The 14,284-nt window shown below is 52.1% G+C and overlaps 5 protein-coding genes across 5 annotated transcripts; 1 reads left to right on the forward strand and 4 right to left on the reverse strand.

The window, feature by feature from the left end:
• Positions 1-2,194: 2,194 nt before the first annotated feature.
• BO72DRAFT_216285 (GPI anchored serine-threonine rich family protein) lies at positions 2,195-3,223 on the reverse strand. The gene is made up of 2 exons (XM_040939728.1): positions 2,901-3,223; positions 2,195-2,846 (listed from the first exon to the last, which is right to left on the reverse strand). The coding sequence occupies exons 1-2, from the start codon at positions 3,106-3,108 to the stop codon at positions 2,374-2,376; spliced, it is 681 nt and encodes a 226-aa protein (XP_040798142.1). The 5' UTR covers positions 3,109-3,223; the 3' UTR covers positions 2,195-2,373.
• A 2,274-nt stretch (positions 3,224-5,497) lies between these two features.
• BO72DRAFT_451041 (CCCH zinc finger protein) lies at positions 5,498-7,997 on the reverse strand. Its single transcript, XM_040945394.1, has 2 exons — positions 5,886-7,997; positions 5,498-5,823 (listed from the first exon to the last, which is right to left on the reverse strand). The coding sequence occupies exons 1-2, from the start codon at positions 7,872-7,874 to the stop codon at positions 5,575-5,577; spliced, it is 2,238 nt and encodes a 745-aa protein (XP_040798143.1). The 5' UTR covers positions 7,875-7,997; the 3' UTR covers positions 5,498-5,574.
• A 197-nt stretch (positions 7,998-8,194) lies between these two features.
• BO72DRAFT_451042 (DNA-directed RNA polymerase III subunit RPC25) lies at positions 8,195-9,807 on the forward strand. The gene is made up of 7 exons (XM_040945395.1): positions 8,195-8,457; positions 8,546-8,644; positions 8,729-8,825; positions 8,882-8,968; positions 9,072-9,135; positions 9,240-9,420; positions 9,503-9,807. The coding sequence occupies exons 1-7, from the start codon at positions 8,446-8,448 to the stop codon at positions 9,545-9,547; spliced, it is 585 nt and encodes a 194-aa protein (XP_040798144.1). The 5' UTR covers positions 8,195-8,445; the 3' UTR covers positions 9,548-9,807.
• A 395-nt stretch (positions 9,808-10,202) lies between these two features.
• Positions 10,203-11,839, reverse strand: BO72DRAFT_216343 (uncharacterized protein). Its single transcript, XM_040939729.1, has 3 exons — positions 11,447-11,839; positions 11,129-11,366; positions 10,203-11,072 (listed from the first exon to the last, which is right to left on the reverse strand). Exons 1-3 carry the CDS (start codon positions 11,608-11,610, stop codon positions 10,296-10,298), a joined length of 1,179 nt encoding a protein of 392 aa, XP_040798145.1. The 5' UTR covers positions 11,611-11,839; the 3' UTR covers positions 10,203-10,295.
• Positions 11,840-12,653: 814 nt separating this feature from the next.
• BO72DRAFT_435968 (uncharacterized protein) lies at positions 12,654-14,157 on the reverse strand. Its single transcript, XM_040943305.1, has 2 exons — positions 13,452-14,157; positions 12,654-13,350 (listed from the first exon to the last, which is right to left on the reverse strand). Exons 1-2 carry the CDS (start codon positions 13,797-13,799, stop codon positions 12,826-12,828), a joined length of 873 nt encoding a protein of 290 aa, XP_040798146.1. The 5' UTR covers positions 13,800-14,157; the 3' UTR covers positions 12,654-12,825.
• Positions 14,158-14,284: the final 127 nt, after the last annotated feature.

A 14,284-nucleotide genomic window follows, 5' to 3' on the forward strand; every position in this document is an offset into this window, starting at 1 on the left:
ACCGCCCAATACGTAGTGCTCAATCGATCGAGTCTCCCTCGTGCATCCACAGACCACAGTATGCACAAGGAAACCGGCAAAGCTAAACGTAATACTTTCCCTGTCTGCATCGACCCTACAAGAACGAACAAGCGTTTCTTTCTTTCTTTCTTTCCTTTTTTCCTTTCTCAATCTCGCATCTGTATACCCATCCAGACCAGCGAAAAGCAATGGCACAGACCCACCTGCAATACTGCCAAACCATGAGAAACGGTATTCAAACCGTACCTCCGTTCCTCGCCAACCACGCACCCCACCAGCCAGCAAACCGAAGGCGCCATCATATGCAAGAAACACCCCTCATGCGCACGATAGTATGGCTAACTAGAGTCCAAGAGGAGCATTGCCCACCTAAGGTAGTAAGTAGTTGGTTCGACGAACCACGAACAACCGCAGTAAACTAGAACTAATTTAACCAGAGCTAAGCCCGTGTAACCGAGCTAAGCTTTTTCCAATGGGACCGCTTCAGGCATCAATAGTGCTAGATGCGAAAGTAGGTAGGTAGGTAGGTAGCGTGGGGGGATTTGGAGGCCGTCGGCAATGGCATTCATAATTCATCTTTTATTAGAGGGATCCGATCCACCCCTTTGCCCTAGAGATCGAACCACTATACGGAATACTACAGCACTAAGGGCTCATAGAGTCATAGCAGACTAAATCACGCCCTAGCTTGACTAGAGCCTGCTGATTGTAACCGAGCATCTCTTAGCAGTAGCCATGGTCATGCTCAGTCAGAACGGTAGGTGGATCTTGCTCTTCCAGGAAGACGTCCACTGATCCCCTTGTGCTTGAAGCCAACCAGTAAGTCAATCAGCGTAGAACCATAATCCCAGTCCGATGGACAAACGCTTGAGCAACCACTACTTCGTAAATTCAATTAACATTTGGAAGGAAAGGGACCTCGGAGGAAATGAGATAAACTTACAAAGCTAGCGGCGGACTTTCGGGCAAATAGGAGAACGACTAGATGGAGGAACGAGCTGGATTCGGTTAGAATGGGGTGTATATAAGTCAGGTGGGGGAAATGATGGCCTCGGAGATAGATACCAGTTCCACACAGAAGAGGTGGGCTCGTGTCCTCGCTCGCTCGCTTTCTCCACCAGTTCAATCCTCCCCCCAAAGCTTGAGTTCTGTTGCTTGCTGCTGCCTCCCATATCTGAATCATCAATAGCTACGTACTCTATTATAAGGTACATACATCCATCGTGCGAGGAAAGTCACCAACCACCGTGACCGTGTAAAGAGGTAAAATTACATACCGTAAGTCCGTACCGCTGCGATACCCATCTTGTCTATGGAGTGATTACTGTACACGTACGGTATGTCAAAATACATCACACTCACAGAGCTCAGCCCCTCCCCTCCGGGCCCGAGAGCGCTTTAATTTCCGGTTTGAGGCCCACCAGCCATTCAGATGGAAGAACCCGAGCGTTTTAACGGTCTGATTTGTTTACTCTCTACTCGAGTATAATAATAGTCAATTATTGAAATGATCTACCCTCCAGGCGTCCACCAATGGAACTAGGCGTAGTACACTGACTGAGTAATTGCTTCTGGTGGGCGCTGGTCCTGGAGGCTCCGTTCTATTTTCTCTATCATCCTATTGTTCATTTCTTTGTTTCCTCTTGCCGTCTGCCAGTTTCCCTCCCAGGTTCCTTCTTGTGGAGGGTGGGATAGGTAAAATCCGTACGGAGCTCCGTATTTAACTGCTGGTGCTGGTGCTGGTAGCCCCACCCCGCCTAGGGTCAGCTTACATACACTATAGCATGTACTATATAGCAAATAGACTGGCATTGTGATGCTTGGTTGCCTACCATGCGGGGATTGGTGGACTGTCGGCAGGTGACGCAGGTACACCGCATGCCCCGGCAGGTTGCGGCACGACGCCGTTACCGAGGTATCCTGCCTGTCACCTACATTCCTGCAAACGCCTCCCCCGGGGATAATCCCTCGTGACAGCTGCCTCTCGAACGTGCTCATCTTGAAGAAGACCGGTGTCATTCATTACAGTATCCATATCTACATCCTCGTACCATACAAATCGACGTTCAAAACCATTAGCTCCGCCCAACCGGAGTATAACAGTGGAGTGATAATTATAAAATGAAAATACCACAGCATCGTCCCATATCAGAAGAGGTTCTCTGACTCGAGAATTGCTTGACAATGACATCTTGCAGTGGAGGAAAAGTTGTGGGGTAGAAAAACAGGGGTGTGAGAAGTGAAAATGGTCAAAGCGTGAAAGAAGGCGCTCAAAAGCTATGTACTAGAAGCGAAAAAGAGTCATGTATAAGTCAACCATGATCGATAATGGTTCTCCTTCTCGACCGCCCTCTAGACCAGAGCGATAGCGGCAACAATCAACGCAAGCATGCCAGTGGACGCCCGGTTGACCACGCCGGCGTTGGCGGGGGCAAAGGTGCTAGAGGCCGTGGCAGAGGTGGTGCCCGAAGTGCTGGACGAGCCAGAGGAAGAGGACGCGGTGGAAGTCTTGGAGGCAGTCGCAGCGGTGGAGTTAGAACCCGAAGAAGTAGAAGAGACGGCGCCAGTGCTGGTCACGGTCGACAGAGTGGTGGCGGTGCCAGTGGTCTTCTCGCTGGAAGAAGAGGAAGTGGTCGAGGAGCTGGAAGTCGTCGACTTGACCGTCGAGGTGGACACAACGCCGGTGACACCGGCGATGGAGAAGCGGGGAGTGTAGTTGATGTCATCCGTGTCCTCATCATTGATGATCTCGATCGCGTAATCGGATCTGCTGACCAGGCTGGCGGAAGGAGTCCAGGTAAAGCTACCGGAGTTGGCAACGCCCGCTACAGGGAGTCAATACTTGGTAGTAAACGATTGGTGCGGCCGCGAATACTCACCGGCAAGGCTGTCACCGGAGGAGGTGGTGAAGACGGCGCCCCACTGGAGTCTCAGGCTGACGGTTCCATTGGAGTTGGCATCCCAAGTCAGAGTAGTCGGGGATCCGGCCGTGAAGGTGTAGCCACCCTCGGGAACGTTGAAGGGGTTGCTGGCCGCATTGGCGAGAGTAGCAATGGCGCCGAGCGCAAGGCAGAGCATAGAACGCATCTTGATAAGTGTATACGGGGCGAGGGATTAAGATAGACAATGGAATCTGATATAATCCGAAAGGGATATTTATCGATGCAAGACCGAAGGATGAGATGGGATGAATTGGGGATAAAGAGTGAAAGTGAGTGAGATGCGACTTGGAGTCAGACGGTCAGAAAAGAGTGAACCGGGTGAGTAGTAGACACGAGCTGATGAACGGAGGAGGGAAGCAAGAACTTGGCTGTCGCACAAGAAGGGAAGGAAGGAAGGAAGGGAGAGAAAAGGAAGAAAGAAAAGAAAGGAAGGAAAAGGAGGAGAGAGAGGAAGGCCAAGGACTAATAAACAGATCCGATCAATGCAGCAAAGCAATTGACAGCCAGGCAAAGCACGAGTAGTTTGGGACTGTGTTTGTCGACCTGATTTTAGCGTACCGGACCATCCCCTACAAAACTAGCCTGCATTGGGTGTCCCCAAGTCTCCATGAGTCCCCAAGTCCCCAGTCTTTGCCCCCCTCCGGTCCGTGGCGATGAAAGTGGAAAGTCAAATCATCAATAGATCGAGAGTCCGCCATGGTTGGTTGCAGTTCTCTTGTCCTTATTGAGCTTAGATACTCCCCCTAAGAATAGTACCTAGTACTAGGAAAACCCTGAGCTACCACGGAATCACGACTCACTATCCGTACGATACTCCGTACAGTAAGTATATTCATGAAGGAAAAAGTTGATAGAACCCCCTCAGTCAGAAGATTGGGATCTAGACTGAGATTGTTGTGGTTCTGTCCTACCAAGTCTGCTTTCTCAGCAATGGACCCTACTCCGTCCCGTAGAGTGAGTGAGTCTCGAGTCTGGAGTCTGGACACTAGGAGAAGTGGACCCTCCGTCGTTAAGTCACCGTTGATTTGATCAGTTTAGTGGCTGTAAGATTAAAAAACATCATTTTGATTTTTTTGAACCCTCGGCGAGTCTCCACTCCACGCGCAAGGTTTGCTAGCCGCTTGCCCACCGTCCCCATCCCATTGGGCGGTGCCTGGTACCTTACTTCTGGGTACGATACGGTACCGTGACCGGCAAGGGTACGGAATCAACGCTGGTTCGGAGGGTTCTGAGGGTGCTCGGGCGGAATTTCCGAACTGAAATCGCCATCTCAGCTGGACTGGCTGGAATGTGGCCATCCATGATGCTTCCGTGGTTCGCATTGGTTGCACACACATGGCTGTGACTTATTTTGGGCGAATGGTGATGGATGTCACCTTCGGTAGGGTATCTTATCTTACATACCGAGTAGAAATATCTGAACCATAGCCGATCTTGTAATCGATATATTAAAAAAAAAAAGGGTCAAAGCAGTCTAACCTAAGAAGCCTGGCCCTCAACAGCCCTCGACCCTCGATTAAGAGTGAGACATGATCGAGACTTTGATCCCATCTCATCGCAATGCGTTAGGTTGACTTGACTTACTTTCGACTTCAGCTCGATTGTAGATTGCAGAAAGTCTACAGTCATGGAGTCCTGTAGGTAGTACTGTACAATCTTGGGCTCCTCAAGATGAGTCGCATTGCATAGATCAGCCACCTGGCCGCTCCAGCAACGATTCGCCCGTCCACTTCCATCGCACCCGAAATTGGTAAAGGAGCGTCCGCATGGCACGAATCCGACTTCCCGTCCGTCTTTTTAACGCTCGTACCAAACTAAACAACTTGCCTCCCCGCACCAGTCTCCTCTCATTAAATAAAAAGGCAGATGATGATGATCATGATGATATCCGAAGTAACTCCCTTCCTGAAAGGAGGGCCCCCCTCCCTCCGTGCTCAACGCCCGCGACATCTGATCCGCTTTCCCTCCCTTTTCCGGGACGCTCTCCCGCCAAAAAATCAGGCCTCCTCGCCCACTGGGCACTGACAATGACAACCATCCCAACAGACACAGACAGGTCTTATGCGTCCGAGCATCGCATCTCGTATCGAGCTTGCAAGTGCGAAGGCATACAAAGGAGGACTCCGTATAGCCTTTACCCAGGAAAGCCACATGGCTATTTTCGGGAGCGGAGGAATAGGAGAAGATAGAATCTACCTTCGTCCTTTTCCATATCCCACCACCGCGGGCGCGCAGTTCGGAGTGTCCGAGTGGGTCAGTCACTGCAAGGGCAGGTACAGCATGGAGGATGTACGGTAGGGCAACTACTCCGTACAACCTACTAGATACAGGTGCGAAGAGTCCAAAGGGTGCTCCGTTAAGGAGATCTAGCCGACTCAGTGGGGAAAACCCGCGAAGAGCAGCTGCTGGACTTGGCAGGATGGTGTCGGGCGTCAGTCAGTCAGTCAGTCGGTCAGTCCATACTCCCCCGTACCGGGCATAGCAAGTGTGGTCTACCAATTGTTTTTTGTATAGTAAACATGAGAAGTGTGTATGAATGTATGTATATTGCATTACCGCTGCAATGGCGCTGGAAATAACGTCTAACTATAAGTCATGCAGTCATCTTCATCTATGCCGTCGTGGGAGTAGCAGCGGCATCGGCCCCCTGTCCGGGAGCCGTACTCGCGGACACCACTGCCACCTCCTCATCCTCCTGACGCTCCTCATTTCCGGGCGCAGCTTTTACCTCCTCGGCTAGAGATGTCGCGCCGTTGCTGTCCGCTGGCTCCTTCGGTGTATCGAGCATGCCGTTCTCGCCAAGCCAAACAATTGCCTCCATCACCTTACGGTCATCCTCGGTTTTTTGACGATCCAAAAGCTGATGATTGTGCCTGTTAGTTGGGATGTGCGGGACTTGGGAGTCCGACAAAGAACACTTACCGCTTGAAGAAGTCCCTTTCGTCCCTTTTGCTCCGCGTGTTTTGTTTTGGCTCCTCGCTCGGGCAGTTCATGCGAGAACTTGCACCGATTCCCATGCAAACAACGGCCATTACGGGCAAAATGCCGGCATACCTTCTTCTTCGGTTCGCGAGCCGGCGGTGGCACTCGCTCCGGCCCTTCGCGTTTGGATGTGGCTTCCTCGGGTGCAGCATCATCGTCGCTGTCATCAGAACCCTCAGAAGATGATTCAGATCCGCTGGAAGATGTCCAGTCACTGCTATCAGAGTCGTCTAGGGACGATACGCTGGCTCCGTCGTCGACCTGAATTCCCGCAACCTGTGCGTTTGCATCATTTGCAGAAACCTGCTCCGCAGCTGGGGCACCCGCTGGTAGCGTAGTGGGCTCGGGTGGCTTGATCAGAAGATCCGGGGCAGTTTCTCTTGGGGCAACAGGCTGAGCCTGATCGGCGGATGTGCTTGTTGAACTCTTTTGGAGTTCCTCCACCTTTATACGGGCCCTCTCAGCATCGGCTTCAGCTTTAGCGACCCGCTTTTCTTCTCTAATCAATTTTCGCCGCAGCTTGTCCGCTTTGAGCTTGGCCTTCGCAGCAATATCGACAGGATCATTAGAATCCTTCTGCCCGTCCTTTTGGCCCTGCTGCTCGCGCTCTTTCTGGTTCTTTGAATCCTTCTGCGGGGCTTTCTGCTCCTGTCGCTGCAACCTCCTCTGCCGCAACGCCTCTCGGGCCTTCTTAGCCTCCGCCAGGGCTGTCTTCTTCTCTTCGACTCTCGCCTGGGTCGGAAAGCGCTTCTTCCGTTCTTCGATCCACGCTTTGATGTCCTCAGGCGACTGTAACGTCGAAGTTCGTCCCCTGTAGGTAAATTGCAGAGGCGCAGAAGCGCTCGCTGCCCCTCCTTCCGCGGCCAGCCGTGCCTCCTCATCCACGCCGTCTTCCTCTTCACTAGACTCATGGTATTCCGTTTTCGGCGTCAAACCAAGTTGGTTATGCTTTCTCTTCTTCTTCTTTGGCTTTCGAGCGGCGTCAGCCGTTGGAGGTGGTTTGGAGGGCAGCAGAGGGTTTCCAAAACTAGGGACCGGTGGTGGTGCCACAACTCGAGGCGCACTTGTCTGAGGTCGGCGCCCAAAAGCCGAGTTATGGTCCCGTTTATTGCCGTGGTTCCTTTGCTTATCTGGTTGGACATTGTGATGGTTGTGGTTGAAGGCGCGTCCACCTCGCTGGTGCCCGCGTTGCCCTCCGGAAAAGCTTCCCGTCGATCCCAAATTGTCAAATCCCCAGCGCATAGGCGGCCCCATGAGTGGGGGCTGGACCGTTTGCGCAGCATGGTTGTGAGAAGGTACGGTGGGAGGGTATGTAGGAGCAGGTTGTGCAGCGGCCACAGGGTAGTTCTGTTGGGTTTGAGACGGAGTAGGAACGTGTGCTCCGCGCGCTGGGACGTACGGTTGGGGCGGGTTGAAGGATGGTGCAGCTGTAGTACGATGCTGGAGATTGGGCGACCGCGTAGGCGCGAACTGGGGAGTCGGAATTGCTTGTGGAGTGGGAGCGTGAGGCTGAGGCGTGTATCCCGCGTAATTCATCGGTGTGTAGCCGCCGACAGACCCAGGACCGGTGGCCGCGACAGCCGCAGGCGAATATCCCCGATTGGCATTCAAATCGGGTGCCATGGAATGGCTGCCGCCACGTCCACCCCCTCCACCGCCGCCACGGTGATGGCTTCCGTAGCCTCCTCTCCCCCGACCTCGATAGTGTGCACCGGGGGCGCGGCCGCCGCGTTGTTGACCGTCATAGCCCGCATTGTACTGTGCTGCATAGGGAGCAGCGTTGTGTCCATGGTGGTATTGCTGTTGCGGATGCGGGTGTTGCTGGTGTGGCGACTGGTGCGGCTGGTGCTGGTGCGGGTGCTGGTGCTGGGAGGAAGGGGGAGGAGGGGGAGGCGGAGGAAAAGAGAACCCCTGAGGATTGTTGTTCATGGTGAAAAGGCCTCGATCAATCTTCCAAAGGTGATAGAGACAGCCAGCATGCACGCCATTCTCTTTTTCTCGGATCTAAGAGCGGCGGCGAGGTCGAGCTCGGCGCTACTTCTTATAACCAAATGGGCGGCGGCGGATGGGACCTTTCGCTGCAGTGGCCGCCGAGATTCTTCCGTTCCGAAGGACGCATCAAATTGCAAATGGGTCACGTGATATGATCTCGGCCTCGGAGGTGGCGGCGGTTTGCCCTCAGGCAGAAAATTCAGGCCGACCTGCCGCCTGCCAGTGGTGGGAATTGCATCTTATCGCATGCAGCTAATCGGATATTGTTTGAGTCGTGATCTTTACATGCCCTGACATGGCGTCGGAGGGGTGAATCTGTTTAGTTCCATGAGAAGAATTTGATAACGACCTGCAAAAACGGGGTATGGAACTGTGTCCCATCATCCTCTGAGGTTTTGACTTGTTCTCGTGTCTTGTACTCCTACCTAAATTATTACTCGATTGGGACGAAAGAAAAAAAATTCCCGGGCTCCGTCACCAACACGCCGTGTGCGCATCCTCGCCCAGCATGTTCATCCTTGTCAGTCTCCTTGAAAACCATGTGCTCTCCTTGACTGCAGTAACTGTGCTTGACCTAAAAGTAACATCGACTGACCGGGTTTCCACAGACCACTGTCTCTGATCTCATCCAGATCTCCCCCGAGGATTTCTCGAAGTACAGCGCTGTGGCCCTCGAAGATAATATCAACGAGAAGTATGCCAATAAAGTGAGTTCACCCTTGCCAACCCCTACCCCGTGCCTCGAGTGTCCAAAGCATATATGCTACATGAACTAAAACCTCATGGGACAGGTGATCCAAAAAATCGGTCTGTGCATTGGGTTCTATGACCTGCTCGAGTCCTCGGACGGTCTTATCGGCCATGGAACCGGACTCGTCAATGTGAACGGTAAAGGCTCCTCTTCCTCAACATGCAGAAGCTCCCTTTCTGACCTCGGATGGCAGTAAAATTCCGACTCATCGTCTTCCGTCCCTTCAAGGGAGAGATCATGCTCGGAAAGATCTCGAGTGCTACTGAACATGGCATCAAAAGTGGGCTTTTCCCCCTCCCTCTCCGCCTCCTTTCGACTATAGCCCATGCTCTTCGCCTTGACGCCCGGTTCCACTTCTGACACATGGGTTTTTTCCCTTCTAGTCGGTGTAGAATTCTTCAACGATATCCTCGTCCCTCCCGATCTCCTCCTCGACGGAGCCAGATTGTAAGTCCTCCCCCCTTGCCTTCTGCTTCCCTCATACCCAGCCCCCATCCTCTCTCCAATAACGTCCCCACCTCCCACCACATACTAACTTCAAGGACAAATAGCGACTACGCAGATCAAGTCTGGATCTGGGAGAACGAAGACGGCTCGACATTTTATTTCGATGTCGGAGAGGTCGTCCGTTTCCGCGTGGAGATGGAGGAGTGGCATGATCAGATCCCCAACGCCCCCGATCTAGGCGATGGCGCCGCCGTGATCGAACGGAAACCACCATATTCAATCATTGTACGTTTCACTTTTGACTCCCATCGATTTAAATCTGCGTGCCTCGTGGGGGATGGATTATCATATATTAACGGCTAGGCAGGGTTCGATGCAAATGGCCGGCTTGGGACCCATATCTTGGTGGTGATCGAATGGATCCTCTTTCTTTCTTTCTTTCGTTTTTTCTATTTTAGATTTCCCATTTCCTGGTCGTGTTCATTCCTGGCGTATATGTTTGTTTGGCTACAGAAATCGATTTGGGGTAAATCTGATAAAGTGAGTCATCAAAGTGATGTGGGCATGTGTAATTTTACGAGGGGAGGGGGGCTTCTCTTTCTGGCTAGGTGTCTCAAAAGTTGCTTTCAGGTAGGAACATAATAGGGTATGTTAGGATTTGGCGCAGGCGTGATATATCAACTTAATACTGTTGTACGTCGATGTCTTGGTCCGACTTCCTGGCATACATGGTTGCTGAAACTGCTGCTTTAGGGTTCAATAGGCCGATTATTCACTGAAGAGGACCCACATATCATAAACATGGACTACCTGAAGAAATTGTAATTGATGCTTAGATAGAATGGGGATACATTTTCTATGCGAGCATGGGATGCCGACCTAAGGGCCAGCTGCTCGGGAGTACGGAAACAAGCCTTGGGATACCTTCAACAGGGCAAGCTTTATACACATCTCAGAGATGAGGCGAGGGACTAACCCGCGGACAGTGGTCAGAGGAATATGAAAATCCTGGCGCAGCAAATATCATCACATTATTCATTACGATCCTAGATAAGACCATCAATGCCAAGCTGCGAACCTACCAGAGGCGACAGCCATCGAACCGGGCATTGAGGGTGGGCAAACACGCTAGTGGATTGAAATCATCATGAGCCATCCATCTAAGAAGCTGCCCACAGCGGGGTCACCCGTCTGACGTATTTCATAAACTTGAAGAACCCGACGGCATGTTCAACATTGCCATATGGATCAACCACCCGCTCCGGGAATGCGATACCAGCCCCATAAAGGCCTCGGACAATGCGCCCATCGGGATCATAAAAGCCACCTGAGACCGAGTCAAAGTCAGGCTCCAATGGACGGCCATTGACCGATAGCTCTGGGAGTGGGTCTCGCGTAAAGCCCACGGCTTGAACTATATGCGTGCATGATGGCAGGACCCGCTGGTATTGGGCTGATTCCTGGCCGCCCCCGCAGTCTACCTTCGTGATGAAGCGGCCGGCCTCGGACTGGGGTAGTTTGTCATCCTCCAACTGCTGGCGAGCGAAGTCAGCGGCATGACCCTTGAGTCCAGTATTATCTCGGAGGATCCAGCCATCCATAAACTCCGCGTAACGCAGCGGATGTCGCGTGAACCATTTGATGCGGAGTTCAGGATGGGAGCTGCGTGCCAAGTCTACCAGGTTGAGTAGGGCTAGAATTGCACTGTGAGAGGCTCCTACCACGGCAATTTCCAAGGGCTTGTTGTGGGGAAGATGTGTGATTAGTTCACTAGGCTTCAGCACAAGATCAAGGTCCAGCCTTTCTATGTGGTGCCCGGTAATAGGGATCGAGACTTCCGTGGGGGATGACCCCGTGCAGAGAACGAGTCGGGGTGTCATCACATCAATCTCGTCTTGGGATTCTTGAAATTTGATTCGAACTGTCCAATCGGATGTCTACACAAAGTTAGCATTACGGGAGAAGCTTTACCAGGAGAACAGCGCGAACCGACCTGCTCGGAAAGATTGGCAGCTGTGACTGTACCCCGGCATGGCAGAACATTGTCCATCTTCGTGAGTCCGTCGGTGAGCGCACAGACCACATCCGCAGCATGATGTAGATGACAGGTCTTATCCTGGTCAAGCTTGGCCATAGTCGTAAAAGGATTAGGCATGCGGGTATCGGCAATAACGGATCTGAAGGGTTGAACGGCGGTAGCATAAGCTTGGAAAAACGACACCTTGGTGTTGCTGATGCTGTGGTGTCAGCGAGGATGCTCCCGGGCCACAGTTTCGATCGTAATTAGAGAGCCTGATCCGGGCACACTCACCTGGGAACTTCGCGATACTTCCGATTGACTCGCCCTCCTTGAAAGTACGGATCAACCCAGGCTATCTTTCCACCAAGCCGCTTTTCTAGTAGATTTCCAACAACTGCCAAACCAGCAGGACCAGCTCCCACCACAACCGCGGCACATCTCTGAGGCTGTGCCATTCTGAGGACGCTTTCTGGCTGTAGAGACCCTCAGGCAACGAGATACCGTATCAAAGCTCCTAAGTGTCCACTATGGAGAAAACCCACAGTATGTAGTATCCGAAGAGCAAGCTGAATAACTTCAGAGGAGAGGGCGAATGAGCAATTTAAGGTAAAAGCTCAGGGCGATTGAAGAGGATTGCCGGAGTAATTCTCGGCGAAATCATCAAATCAGAACCCCTTCGGGGATAGACAAATAAGAGACTCATCATGGTCACTCTGGAAAGATACACTGATATCTTAGCAAGCCTGAGGAGGGCTGTTGTTGAGGGTTGCTCAGTCGGCGAATAAGTCAATCGGCGATTGACCACGCAGGGTGCCCGAAGAGACCGACGGCAGGCGTCGACGGTGTCCACGGTGTCTGCGTCAACTCTCGGGCGAGATCACGCATCACACACCGTCCAGACAGTTCAGGCGGTGATGAACAGTCCGCTTACTGGTTCCTGCAGTGAGCCAGTGCAGCTCCTTGTTTGGGAGTTTGGGAGTCAGTCAACTGATCAATGGTTGAGGACGTTGCGCAACCAACGCGGCCTGCCCCACCGGAATTGCTGCTTCGCTTTCCGTCGGCTGCTGTCATGGCGTATTCTGGTATCCATTCTGTAGACATGGGAATGTTGAGAGTGAGATAGTAAATAGTGTTAGTGTTCAGGGAAGGGCCACATGAACCCTCCCTAGATCGATTGATCGTCTCACATTTTCAATCTTTGTGTACCAACAAGAGTAAAAGCAACCAACGTTGCTGGCCATGAGGAAGATCGCGACCTTATATTCAGGTGATACTTAACAGAATGGGACGCTCGGCAGAATTGCGTGATTTTGTATAGGAATGAGGTGATCATCCCTCGTGCCTGATTTGGCAGGCCGCCACTAGTACTGTACTGTACTCCGTAACTTGTTAACCTTCTAAGTTAGCCCCCGCGTCAGCGCCACGGCCGCTGGCGGAAATCCGGGGTATGCTGCCCGGCACTGAATGATGATGTAGCTGAGAATGCTCTTCCTACTCACAGTAATTATCTTTGAGCCTAAAATTTATACACGATGATTATTTGCTGGCTACTTAACTATGCGATTGATCCATGCTGATCTTGCCGTGCCAGTTTATGACTATCATTTACCGTCCGAGACTGGCCCTTATCAAGCCACCTTAACTGGAAAGAAACGCTCGTTCCGGCCTAATCACACAGCCCAGAATACTCGCACCATCACCCGCTCAACATGATTGATCCATCCCCCAAATCGAGCTCTCCCCCAGATCTGGATGGCATCACCCACTTCTAAAGCACGAACTTGACTACCGTCTAAGGTTGCACGCCCACGACCCTGGCTGTTTTCGATGTCTTCTGCTTCACTGGAGTCGCTGGGGATGTTATCCAGATAATGCCAAGTGATACGATGTAGCTGGGTATTCTTGTCCGCCGTTCGGTTTGACTGTAGCTTATGAGGGCTCGGGAGTAGAAGAGGATCGCCCGATTCGAAGTGTACCCGCTGCTGCTCCTGACTCGGCGCTTCATTTGGTGGAGGCGGCTTCTGGGCCGAGTGGATAATCTGGGTGTCGAACCATGTGAAAGACCCGTCGTATGGACCTTTATTGCGGGCACCGCCACCCCATCCCTGGTCATGGGCTGAGATGGTAAACATGATCTTGCGGCAAGGGTGAGCGGTTCGATGGGGAAGCACCCGGGGAGAGTCGGAACTTAATGTCTATGCATTTTCATCAGTTCCGGTAGGTTTGAATCATTGTCGTAGCTTTCATTATTCGACTGGATGCGAGACTGGTGTCACTTGGGACGGTAAGGACATACCTCCATAGCATAGCACAGTGGCACGGTTGTTAACAGCACCTGGTCCTGATCCTTTCGGATAATCGTCTCTCCTTCCAGGCTAGACTCGCTGGTTGCCCAGTATTCGGCCGCGTCCACGATCATGTCCACAAGCTCACAAGGGAACAGCTCCTCCGAGTCTCTCTTCCATTTCCAAATATGCTGCAGCAGGTATCGGACCTTCAACACGTCGTAGCAGCTAGGGTAGTATGTATCGTTATCCAATGCCTTGGCCTCTTCCTCCGATGAAGCGCCGGTCTCGTTGTCGTTACCTGAGGGGTTCGGTGGTCTTCGAATCCCTCGAAGTCGATGGACGAACGGAAGCATCATTGTGGGTAATATAAGTCGCGATATCAAGCAACAGACTGCAGGATGATAAGCGAATCGCTTGCGAGGGTGAATCTGTTAGGTACAAAGCTATATTTCATCGAACCTAGAAGCGCATCGGACTGCTGGCCGTGAGTGAATGCCAGGCTGATCCACTTCTACTCAAAGACGAACAATAGGGCTTAAAGCGTCTCGGGCAATTGCTTGTGAGGCGCTTGAATATTCCTACTGCACCTCATGCGCGCCAGACGACAAGAGCGGGGACACGTCGCGTTTGTCTCACAGAAGAGGTCAAGCTTGCGAAGTTGATTTTATGTGGAAAGTTTATCCTGATTTCTAGTTGAGACGGGGTAGTGATCGGATATTATAATGTGGAGTCTGGGTACGGATTAGTAGCAGCTCACAATCGATAAGGAATGCGCCCGCGCAATGACGTCACTGGTCTTGAGTTCCTGGAGGCAAACGACGCCACGAAAGTTTAGGAACGA

Source organism: Aspergillus fijiensis (assembly GCF_003184825.1).
Source record: "Aspergillus fijiensis CBS 313.89 unplaced genomic scaffold BO72scaffold_52, whole genome shotgun sequence".
Classification (NCBI taxonomy): domain Eukaryota; kingdom Fungi; phylum Ascomycota; class Eurotiomycetes; order Eurotiales; family Aspergillaceae; genus Aspergillus; species Aspergillus fijiensis.

Excerpts from the sequence above, each read along its gene's own strand:
- BO72DRAFT_216285 (XM_040939728.1), bottom strand. The coding sequence starts at position 3,108 with ATGCGTTCTATGCTCTGCCTTGCGCTCGGCGCCATTGCTACTCTCGCC. Across the intron at positions 2,847-2,900 it reads CTCCGGTGACAGCCTTGCCG|CGGGCGTTGCCAACTCCGGT; the intron begins GTGAGTATTCGC and ends GACTCCCTGTAG.
- BO72DRAFT_451041 (XM_040945394.1), bottom strand. The coding sequence starts at position 7,874 with ATGAACAACAATCCTCAGGGGTTCTCTTTTCCTCCGCCTCCCCCTCCT. Across the intron at positions 5,824-5,885 it reads GAAAGGGACTTCTTCAAGCG|CTTTTGGATCGTCAAAAAAC; the intron begins GTAAGTGTTCTT and ends CACAATCATCAG.
- BO72DRAFT_451042 (XM_040945395.1), top strand. Across the intron at positions 9,136-9,239 it reads CTCCTCGACGGAGCCAGATT|CGACTACGCAGATCAAGTCT; the intron begins GTAAGTCCTCCC and ends AAGGACAAATAG. Across the intron at positions 9,421-9,502 it reads AACCACCATATTCAATCATT|GGTTCGATGCAAATGGCCGG; the intron begins GTACGTTTCACT and ends ACGGCTAGGCAG.
- BO72DRAFT_216343 (XM_040939729.1), bottom strand. The coding sequence starts at position 11,610 with ATGGCACAGCCTCAGAGATGTGCCGCGGTTGTGGTGGGAGCTGGTCCT. Across the intron at positions 11,367-11,446 it reads AAGTATCGCGAAGTTCCCAG|CAACACCAAGGTGTCGTTTT; the intron begins GTGAGTGTGCCC and ends CCACAGCATCAG. Across the intron at positions 11,073-11,128 it reads CTGCCAATCTTTCCGAGCAG|ACATCCGATTGGACAGTTCG; the intron begins GTCGGTTCGCGC and ends AACTTTGTGTAG.
- BO72DRAFT_435968 (XM_040943305.1), bottom strand. The coding sequence starts at position 13,799 with ATGATGCTTCCGTTCGTCCATCGACTTCGAGGGATTCGAAGACCACCG. Across the intron at positions 13,351-13,451 it reads CACTGTGCTATGCTATGGAG|ACATTAAGTTCCGACTCTCC; the intron begins GTATGTCCTTAC and ends GAAAATGCATAG.